The sequence below is a fragment of the Chaetodon auriga genome, chromosome 2 (assembly GCF_051107435.1).
Source record: "Chaetodon auriga isolate fChaAug3 chromosome 2, fChaAug3.hap1, whole genome shotgun sequence".
NCBI lineage: Eukaryota > Metazoa > Chordata > Actinopteri > Chaetodontiformes > Chaetodontidae > Chaetodon > Chaetodon auriga.
The window spans coordinates 23,600,233-23,611,452 of NC_135075.1; the positions used below are offsets into that span (position 1 = coordinate 23,600,233).

General features: G+C 40.7%; 1 protein-coding gene across 1 annotated transcript; it reads left to right on the plus strand.

Moving 5' to 3' along the window:
* Positions 1-1,252: 1,252 nt before the first annotated feature.
* LOC143327503 (tubby-related protein 3-like) lies at positions 1,253-10,751 on the plus strand. Its single transcript, XM_076741878.1, has 13 exons — positions 1,253-1,397; positions 3,744-3,876; positions 3,992-4,102; positions 4,212-4,343; positions 6,889-7,008; positions 7,151-7,285; positions 7,360-7,442; positions 7,538-7,702; positions 7,812-7,924; positions 8,006-8,114; positions 8,202-8,300; positions 8,951-9,122; positions 9,750-10,751. The coding sequence occupies exons 1-13, from the start codon at positions 1,383-1,385 to the stop codon at positions 9,881-9,883; spliced, it is 1,521 nt and encodes a 506-aa protein (XP_076597993.1). The 5' UTR covers positions 1,253-1,382; the 3' UTR covers positions 9,884-10,751.
* Positions 10,752-11,220: the final 469 nt, after the last annotated feature.

The following is an 11,220-nucleotide window of genomic DNA, read 5'->3' on the forward strand; positions in this document are numbered from 1 at the left end:
ACCGTGAAAGAGGCCTGGACACAGGACAGGTATGTCAGCAGGACCCCACAACAACACAAGACTTTGCTAATGTGTGTGTAATCCCAGCATTTTTCATATGAGGCCAACTGACTGTTAGATATCCTCCCCGTGCCTTTCATTAGTTCTACCTGAGGCCTGGTGGTTTTCTGAATGTTTACTGCTTTATCACACCCACTTTCCTCTGGCACTAGCCAAGTGGTGCTAAACCAATAAGTATCAGGGGAAGGCTTTAATCGTTGCTGTCAGGCAGACCAACTGAGGCCCAATTCCCATACCCTGTGTGACCTGTTAGAATGACACTTACCACAGAGCTCACTCGGCTGTGGGAAGCGTAAGATGAGAAGCCTTGAACACCTCCTACTTGGCTGCTTGCTGTCAAGAAATTAACAGTATGCCAAACTATTTACACATGTTGTAGATAGATAGAGAGTATTTGATCCTCTTTAACTCTCCCCGTTTCCTGATTAAAGATTTTAAGTAAAAATGCCCCAAATTCACTGGTTCCAGCTTCTCAAATGTAAACATTTGCACCTTTCTCCTTCTATGGTGTTAAACTAAATAACTGTGGGATTTAGAATTTGTGATTTAAATATGCCACCTTAAAAAAAATACATGTTATGCACCAAATGATTCATCTACTGATAAAGAAAATACTTAATAAATAAATGGATAATGATAACAATCATTAGGTACAGCCTTATTCCACATCATACATGTTAAAGCAAGTGATTGGATCATGTGCTGTTAGTAAGTGATGGAATTTATCTGATAAAGAACAGCTAAGTTACTAATATTACATTTCATTTATAACAAGCCATTATCTTTGTTTTTACCCCGCCAGGATTCAAGAGGATGAGGATTCTTCAGCCCTGCAGACGCAAGTTCAGGTAAACCTTTTATTTTCTGTTTTCTGTTTTCAAACTGGTATTTTATACCAGTTTGAAAAAATCTAAAATCGCTACTGAAGCTGAAAACACTGAACCGTAATGTTGACTTAAGCAACAGACGCTACTAGTAGTCTGACCTACAGTGTAATAGATGTGGGGGGAAAAAAGGGCAAACATCTTGTGACAGCCACGAGTATCAAGGACACAAAAATGAGTTTTAGTTCTGTGGATAGTGGACACACCGCATAAACAAATCTTCTCCCTCCTCCCGAGCCTTTGTTGGTTTCTCCCGTTGACGTGTTTCTACAGAGCAGATGGCTTTACACATAAATCCTATTAACAACTTTCTGCTGATGGAGACGCAGTGAGTACAGGGCTTTCCCACTCTTTCATTATCTCCGTTGAGAAGCCTGCTTTTTTATTTTCTCACCTCTAAAAGAGAAGCAGCGGTAGAGCTGAAGTGGGATTCCCGCCATGTCTGCAGAGAAGGTAAAAGGGTGGGGTTGATGTTTTTGTGCATTTTTTTAATGACTTTCAAATAAGATTACTTTCCAGTGTTCAGTCAGCTGCCTAGTGATGACATGTAATGATATTTGGAGAGTGAGACCTAAGAGATGAGAAATTTTGCTTTAGTAAGAGTCAGATAACAACATTTACTCTTGCACTGTCCATGCAGAGTTTAGAGTTATGGTGCAAAGCATTCATGACATATTTTTCATATCTTTGTTTGCTTTGTGTTGAGTGTGCGATGTAGAATACTTCGGTTGTTTATATCTGAATCAAAGACGTTTAAAACAATCATATCCACATGTGAGGTAACTGCTCTGTGTACAAACCCCAGCAAAGGAAGTATTTCACCAAGACAGACAGGTTATCAGCAGAGACAGTATTCAGAGTTTATGGAGCTCATCTGCTGAGAAATGCATCTGCAAGAGCACGCATGAGGGATTGAAGGCAGTCGGTAATCCAGGCACCCAAACCACTTACAGCGCCGTCCCAACCAACTGCAGCTGCAACAGCATTTCTGTCCTTTAGCATCTTTAAAGCCAGCTCTGTTTGCTTTGAAGGTTTTTTTTTTATTTTTTTTTTTATTATTATTACCATATGTATGAAAAATCTACTTCATTAGCTATCTGTCCAACAAACCTCAGATCATCAAATGCAGAAGCTACAGGTTGAAATCTTTGTTGCTTTTCCATAACAGGTGAAAGTGATTGTTGGTATGACATAGTGTTCATAGTTTCAGAAAACCGGTTCGTTAAATTCAAATATTCTCAGACACTTTCAATAATTTGGCAACACGTGTCATCCAGAATTTAGAAAGCAATGCAAGAAGGTCACAAGCAGAGTTTCACATAGATTAATAATAACCAAGCATTTGATCCAGTGAACAGAAATTAACAAAGAAGAGAACTGTGGTGACAGACTGTTTAAGGAAGTCTTCTTTCAACAGTTCAACGGGAAAGTCATAAATGTGTTCATGTGGACGAGTGTTACCTTTACCTTACATTACCTTTAGCCTAACACTTCATTCCATTATGACAAATGTCAACTCTGCAGTCATTATAGTGAGTCGTGGACACAAATAGACCTCCATCATGCAGGATCTAACATCTAATAGGATTACCTTTACCGTCTCCGCTGGCCGCAATCACACTGACCTCCTTCTGTGTGACTTGGACAGTGACACGTTCTTCCTGTCACTTTGCACAAAGGTTTAGTCATCGGACTCGTCACACTTATGAAATGCTCAGTAAGACAAGCTTTTTATTGATTATTACATGGTTATGTTTTGGGCGAAGCTCCTGGTGTACAAAAATCCTCATATCGACGAGCGCATGTAAGAACACATGAATGGATATTATGTGGGAGGACCAAGGGTCAGGGGTGGGAGCCCCCTTTGGAGTTTACCTTAAGCTTGTGTTTAGACAACGCAGATGAAAGCTTATATTGCAGGCGATGAGGAAAGAACAGCAAATTTGAGAAATTTATGAAGTTTTACAGTCAGATAAAATACATAAAATCTGTTTTTTATTTTTTCAAAACAGAACAACAGAGAAGACAGAGTCAATACATTTATGCTCAGCTGACTCTCAGATTCTTTCTTTACATTTTCTGGCTCTGCTGGCGTCGTCCTCAGTGGCTCACTCGTTTATCTCTTTCATAAAGGGATTGACTTGCTACCTTGTGTCCTCTAATATGTGTGATGTAAAGTGTGTGTGTGATTTTCTGCGATTGTGCTGTATTTAAGTTTCTTACTCAGTACTCAGGAGGAGGCCTGAGCAAGTTACATAAAACAGTTACAAAATGTGTTTTTTTTTGTCTGTGCGTTACAAAACTGTATTATCAGAACTACTTATAGATCGTTCGGTTCTAGAAAATGCAGGTTTGAGAGTGTAGTATCATCGATATTACATCAGGTCCTGTTGTCTCACTCACCTCCTGCACCTAACCTGTAAATATGAAGTAAATACACAGCTTTGCCAGAAGCTAAAAACGTGCATTGCTGTATTAACTATTACATTATGACTGTCTTTCTGCAGTGATGTGAGGATATTATACTAGAACAGTATTAATAGCTGTAGAACGACTAACAAGACAATTCTTCTAAATCTTTTTTCCTTTTCTGTCCCTCGCTTCACATCTGACTTTGTAATGGTGAGTTATTGTTACTGATGAAGATCCTTAAATGCTCCTTAAAGTATTCTAAGATCACTTTAATTAAATCAATTTAAAAAGTCTCCCAGTGTCTGTCATCTTTTATCTGTCCTCCCGTCCTCCTCCCCTCACCTCTGTTTTCTGATCTGTTTTCTCTCTTTAAAGAAAAATCTGTAGAAGCCAAAAAAGAAGAAAGAGGAGGCAAATGGCACAACAGAGGTCAAGCTGAATGGAAAAGAGGCCAAGCCCAAAAAAACAAAGACCAAGAAAGCTGAAGATGTATCTGAAGACGAGAGCCCTGCCATCCAAAGTGAGGAGCGTTAAAGAGACGATGATGTTTTTAGGCTTTTTCACTCAGGAAGCAAACTGATACATTAATGCTTTTACTGCGTCTCATCATTGGTTAAATCTTATCAACATTATAGATGGAAAGAAAGTGAAGAAAAAGAAGCCGGAAAAAGATAAAGAAGAGCCAGAAAAGGAAAAAGAAAAAGAGCCAAAAAAGAAAACCAAAAGTGCTCCAAAAAAGAAGAAAGGTACATCATCAGTCTGAAAACTTTAATTAAATTCCACACACATTAACATATTCTGGAAATCAACCCTGAAAAAAAGCAAGCAACACTCATGAATATTGCATCTCTGTAGGTTCAGGCACAGATGACGACGATGACGATGATGATGAAGAAGACACCCCCAAAAAGAAGACAAAGAAAAAGACGACAAAGGACAGCTCTCCATCCGCAAGTTCTGCCAAAGAAAAGAAATCGAAATCTAAAGGTACGGCAAGAAGCAGGAAAAGTGTTTTCTGAAGGCATTCAGAGTGCCATCTGAACAGCAGTTATTAGAGCAGACTAATGTTGTTAAGAGGATTAGATGATTTTATTGTGTAATGGTGAGTGAGTGGAAACACTGACTTGGTGGCAGAGGCAACAAAACACAGCAAATCGAGTGAGTGGCTTGCCTTTAAGTAATCATCTGTGGAAAATGTAATTAAAACAACCGCAACGTTCAAATCCTGACAATTTTCTTTTCTAATTCCACTTAAAATTTACCATTTAAAGAGGAAATATTTGGCCCGATTGGTCTGTTTGCAACGTTTTGCAGTACTTTTGCTTTGCAGGAGATCTGGAGAAACTGAGGTCAGACGCTTGACGTTGGTTTTTCCAAACTGTCGAACACATTCTCAATTTGTAACCGTAATTAGAAAACACTGATTAGCCAACGAGCTGGCGAAGTTACAACCCCAGTAAGAAGAGCTGAAGACTCGCAGACCTCGAGCAACGTCGGCAGGTCCGCCACTGAAATATCTCTCTGTATAGATTACCATGAAATTTCGCACAGACATTCGTGGTCCCCAGAGGATGGATTCTAATGACTTCAGTGATACCTTGACCTTTTCTGAAGCACCACCCTGAGCATTACATTCGTGGGTTTGAGTGATATGTCATTTATTGGGTAGATTGCCATGGAATGAGGTACAGACATTCATGTTCCCCTCAGGGTGAGTTATGATGACTTCGGTTCATCTCGCAGCAGCATCAGGTCATAATTTTCATTAGTTCAGTACTTTGGTTTATGACCAAATACCCGCAAACCCAATGACTTCTCATCATCCTCAGATGCACTTGGTGTTGCTAACATGCTAAACTAAGGTAGTGAGCATTTAGCTTAAAGCACCTCTGTGTCCAAGTACAGCCTCACAGAACTACTAGCATGGCCGAAGTAACCCCTTGTGTCAATTATGACTTGTGTCTTTCACAGCTCATTATTCTTTGACTTGAGCTGAAATTGGGTGTTAGTGCAGAGATTTAATTTGAAATTGAGCTACTTAACATTTGAGTGCTGAATTACTGCGTGGTATAGCCCAGAGTGTTGCAGCTCTTATTAATTTGATTGGATCATGTCCAGAGCTTTTGCCTCTGAGCTTTACTTCACCGTCCTCCACCTCAGATCAGCCGTCAGTCATTTTAGGGATACCTGCTCCAACTTGTGTTTGTGGCTCCTCCTGTGAAGGAAAGCCAGGTGCTCTGTCTGTGGTGGCCTTGGAAGCGGATTTAATGATATATCAGTTGTCTGCTTTAAGGTAGATGTGGCAATGTGCATTTATGAACGCTTTCGCTAACTTTCTCTCTTGTACAGTATCAGCTGTTTCATGTTTATTTTTATTTCATTGTGTATTTTATAAGTTGAATAGTCAAATTTAGCAGCTAGCTGGTGAGTGCAGCAGATCATCTAAGAGCTAAAAAGCCAAAAACAAAGCTAAAACGAGAGTTCGCATTGGACTTAAATTCATCGGGTGGTCAGAAACACAACTCCAAATGAAAGCTGATGTTGCTCTGAATCTGCTGAATGAGTCTGTTTGTCAACCAGTTAAACTTTAAAGATGGTGATATGTAAGTGTTGTGTTTACAGCGTGTTTCTGCTGCCACCAAGTGGCCAAAAAAAAAGAAAAGAAGGAAAAGAAAAGCACTTATTTCAGGTTAAAAATGTACAAACTGCGTTTTTTGGCCTCTCACTGTCAAATATGTGTTAAGTGTGTTAAATCTTTAGTCACACTCATTAACCTTTAGACAACCAGTCAAAGCCATTTTCACTGGTGAATAGACACATTTTGAGGAACGAGTTCACTGCTAAAGTGCTTACCTAAGCAGATTTTTAGCCACATGCCTTCAATTCCTAAAGTTAATTAATGCCAAAACTACACAGGGAACACAACCAAATTTGAGCACTAATCCGTCAACAAGTCGAGATATGACAGCATGTTGGGACTGATTCATCATTGTGGAAGGAGTTTTAAGAGCGAGCGTTGACAGTATCATGAATGTAATCGAGGTTTTGAGGACACAAGACTTGTGCCACTAGATTTGAGGGAGGAATTTGGCACCCTTTTCCTCGATATTTTCCAAGTTATGCACTCTTGGTTTTGGCCCTTTGTTTCTCTTGCATGTCAGCTGTGACTGAGAGCAGAGCAAATATCTGCAATGTCAGTCTGCTGCCCAGTGTGCTTCATCTGCTTTGCTCTAAAACACTTACAAGACATGACCCAAACATAAACCTAGCAGCCAGAGACGGGTGTGTCCTGGTCAAACCTGAATCTGAACACACACAAAACCTGGATGGCACACTTACAAATCTGTCCCTCAAATCTTTGCTCTGATTCATGACAGGTTGAATTTGTTTTGCGCTCCATACTTCTCTCCAAGTCCACCTGAATGAAATGTACATGATTTGCCCTTGATGTAAAGGTTCAATTCCTCCAGTTTGGTGTCACATTCAAGGACAGATGACATTTTTTAAATTTTACTTGTTCCCCATTTCCCAGAGGACAAAGATTCTGATGGGAAGGAAAAAAAGTCCAAGTCAAAGGAGAAGGAGAAGAAGAAAGAACCAGCTTCAATGTTCCAGATAAGCGGAGAAAAAGACTCAAAAAGCAAGAAGAAAGGTGATTATAGTTTGATAAAGTGTCACAGCTCAAACGTTTGGCTTCCTTTAGCCATTGAACCTCCTTTGTTGCAAATGAAACCTCACATCTGAGTTGACTTTATGCGTCTGAATGCTAATGCTGACACCTGTTTCCCGAGCAGCTGCTAAATCAGACAGCGACGACAGTGAAGAAGAGACAAAGTCAACCAAATCAAAGAAGAAAGCCGCGGCCGGCTCCGCATCCATGTTCCAAATATCAGGAGACAAGGACAAAGACAAGAAGACGAAGAAGAAAGGCAGGTTTACCGGCAACATCATCCTCCTTCCGACTCACTGAAAAGTATCTGAGCATTTTCGTTGCATGTTTCAGGAAAGGCGGAAGAGAGCGATGATTCCGAGTCAGAGAAAGAGGAAAAATCAAAGAAGAAGAAAGGCAAAGGGAAGAAGAAAAAGGTATCTCACATCTCACAGTTCACTCATAAGTAGTAGTGAGAGATGAAACATTCATGGGTTTAATTAAACTGACCTTATTTACGCGTCTTTGACAGGAGAGATCGCCGTCACCTGAGATTGAGTTTGACGACTTGGAGAAGTTCGTGATGGAGCCGGCTCCGCAGGGCGTGACCATCAAATGCAGAGTGACTCGAGACCAGAGAGGGATGGACAAGAGCCTCTATCCTCTGTATTACCTGCACCTCGACAACGACAAAAAGGTCGCATGTTCTGCCATCAGAGCAACAGTTGAACAAGATGTGGATGTGCGTGCATCAGATCGCTCTCTCTCTCTTTAAATCTAACAGCTTGTCTCTTCTTTCTCTGTAGACGTTCCTGTTGGCCGGGAGGAAACGAAAGAAAAGCGCAACTTCAAATTACCTCATCTCCATCGACGCCACCGATTTATCAAGAGGTGGAGAGAACTTTGTAGGAAAGCTGAGGTAAAAGCCGGTCATTCATTCAAAAGCAGCAAACAAAATGAATTCTTCCGTTCTGAGTTTTTCCTTTAATATGTTGTCTAGGTCCAATTTAATGGGGACCAAGTTCACCGTATTTGACAATGCTCTGAATCCAGACAGAGCTCTGCCAGACATGTCTAACGCACGGCAGGAGCTCGCAGGCATCATCTACGTAAGTCATGACAGCTCGTCATAAATGATCCACACTGCATGTCATGAATGCTGTTTTAGGTCTGATCTGACTTATTTCTGGCACCAGGAAACAAATGTCTTAGGGATGAAAGGGCCCAGAAGGATGACGGTCGTCATTCCAGGAATGAGCAAAGACAACGAGCGAGTTGCTGTCCGACCACGAAATGTAAGATGAATGGATTGATTTCTATGTATAAATACTTTTTTTTCATTGCTTTGAGTAGAGCATAAAGACTGTGTGGACCAGGTTCTCAGGGGCAACACATAACGAGGGTTTTTTTTGGCTGTAATGACACACACACAAAAAAAAACTACTCCAAAAGTAAGTCTCCTCTTCTTCAGTGAAGAGCAAAATGAAAAAGAAAAAAAAAGAGAATATAATATGGCAACATGGTGGCGCTGCATTATGTCTGTTATAGGAGGATTTAAGGATTAAAAAAGAGAAGAAACATTCAATCTTCACTGTCCGTTATCATGCAACTCCTGTGTTTAGTAAGGTAACTGTTCAGCAGCACACAGCTGTTATCGTGGGCCATGTTCTGTGTTATTAAATGATCAGTTCATCCAAAGCACAAAAAAATCATTGAAAGTGTAATTTAATGATTGGGATTATCAAGCAGGCACCTCCAGCTCAGGATGTTTATGTGTGTGAAACCATCAGATGACTAATTAGCTCAATCAGGCGTCCCAGAATTAAATAACCTCCTCACTGCTCTCAGCTTGATTCATGTTGTGTTGCCTGTTTGGCCATCTTGCAGAAACCGTATCACTCTTTCCTGGTGTTTTCCTGAACTGTGCTTTGCCAATTCTTGGCAGGAATGTGACGGCTTGTTGATAAGGCACCAGAACAGAAGGATGGAAAATATTATCGAGCTTCACAACAAGACGCCCGTCTGGAACGAAGAAACTGCGTCCCATGTGCTCAACTTCAACGGCAGGGTCACCCAGGCCTCCATCAAGAACTTCCAGATCGTCCACAGCAAAGACTGTGAGTGCTGTCCTCCGCAGTTTGTATCTGTGAATGAAGACGAGCACTTGTGTTTGTTCACAGCTGGATGTGAAGTTATTAGGTAAAGAAAAACAGCAGTTTACCAACAAGACAAAAGAAATAAAATCTTCTGTAATCCTGCTGACAAACAAGCAAACCAACAACGTAAAACATATCCTCCTTGAAGAGCAGAATTTTGGTCTTTTGGAAGATTGCCATGAGATTTCGTACAGATATTCATGTTCGCAGAAGACGAATCCTGCGTCCGACGATGGTGATCACCTAATTTATGGCTTCCAGTGAAATATCCTGACATCTGTTGAATGGAATATTAAATTGAATTTGATACAGACAGTCATTTTCCCCTTAGGATGAATTGTAATTATGTAAGTATGTTAGCAAGCCAGCATACTAATTAATGACGTGGTATTAGATAACTGCTAAACGCTAGCATGTTAGCATTGTCAGTTTGAGCCAGCCAACATTTGCATTTAGCTTAATTTTCATTTCTATTAACTTTCACTTGGCGTTTCATTTCTTTATTTTAACTTGTCATAAAATAAATAAATTCTCATTATTTATCTATCTACCTACACATCTATTTTAACAATTCCTTGCCTTTTTCAGTGGACTACATCGTGATGCAGTTTGGCCGAATAGCTGACGACATTTTCACGCTGGACTACAACTACCCGATGTGTGCCGTGCAGGCGTTTGCCATCGCGCTCTCCAGCTTTGATGGCAAAATCGCGTGTGAATAACAGAAACAGCCTCCTTTGTCTACCCACGCTGAAACCAGTATGCTACACACCCACACAAACATCGCAACAAATCACGTCTTTGGACTCGCCCTCAACACTTCCTGTGATGAGCACTGATAACAAATGATGGTTCCTTGATTGTCACAGGACTCTGTGCCGTGCTGCCGTCTTTATGGGCGTGTGATTCGCTCCAGGAGTGACACAACTGGCGTCATGTTATCATCTGATCTTGGGATAGGAGAGTAATTAAGTGGAAATGTCTGATTTTCTGTCAGTCACACACAGACTCACGTGGCTTCAAAGGACTTCATTGACTGGAGGGTTATGGATTTTTTGAGGGGGTGATGGTGCGCCTCGACGATGAAGGTGTTTTAAGATTACTCACATTATTCACAGTTGTTGCCGTCTCGTGTTGTATTGCTTGAATATGTCACTAACGTCAGATGTGACTGTGAAATGCAAGCACAACAAAAAATGAAGTCACAACAAGAGCTACACTCAAAATAACTGATAGCTTTTAAAGAGTAAGGACTGAACAGGTATTAAGTCTCACAGCAGCTGTCTTACACAGACTGTCCATAGCTCAGTGAAGCATAAAGTCCAGCTGTCAGGCAGCGGTAGAGTAACGTAAAGTGTCATATTTTGGACTAGCGGTGTCTTTAGTTCTTGGTATCTTGTGTTATAACATGTCATGTTTTGTTTATCTGCCCGTCTTAGATGACTGGGTCTGATCTGAGCTCCTGTAGGTTTTTCTATAACGTGTTTTTTTGGTTCCAACATTTTGTGAAATTCATTTATTTTTCTGAACACTGCCTTTGTTGCATTTCTAGGCATGTAATAATGTTATTTAATAAAGCCTGTGAATTCATGTTCTCGAAGTCAACATTTATATAAATACATCTCATTTAATCTGTGACCCTAAATGTTTAGAAATTACCATCATGTAACAGAAAGTAATGGGTTCTGGGCATCAGGCACCCGAGTGGTTAAGATGCGTGTTTTATAACATCCCCACTTTGAGTCCAGCCGGGGACGTTTGCTGAACTCCATCCCATCTGTATCTGTATCTCTACTATCACTGTCAAATATAGACAAAAAATAGCATTTACAAATGTGTGTGTTTCGCAGACAAACTCCTCCAGAGAGAGTCTTTAAGGCCGCATACTGTTGTCATATGTTTTATGTATCCTCCTCGCTGAGCTGGCAGATAATCAGAAAGATTCCTTCTTGTTGCAAGTTTGGAGGAACACCCACACTGCTCTGCAGCAGTTGCCCGACATGTTGAGAGGAGCTTCATTCAGGATGAAAAACCTGTTTGAGCCGAGGGCCTTCAGAGT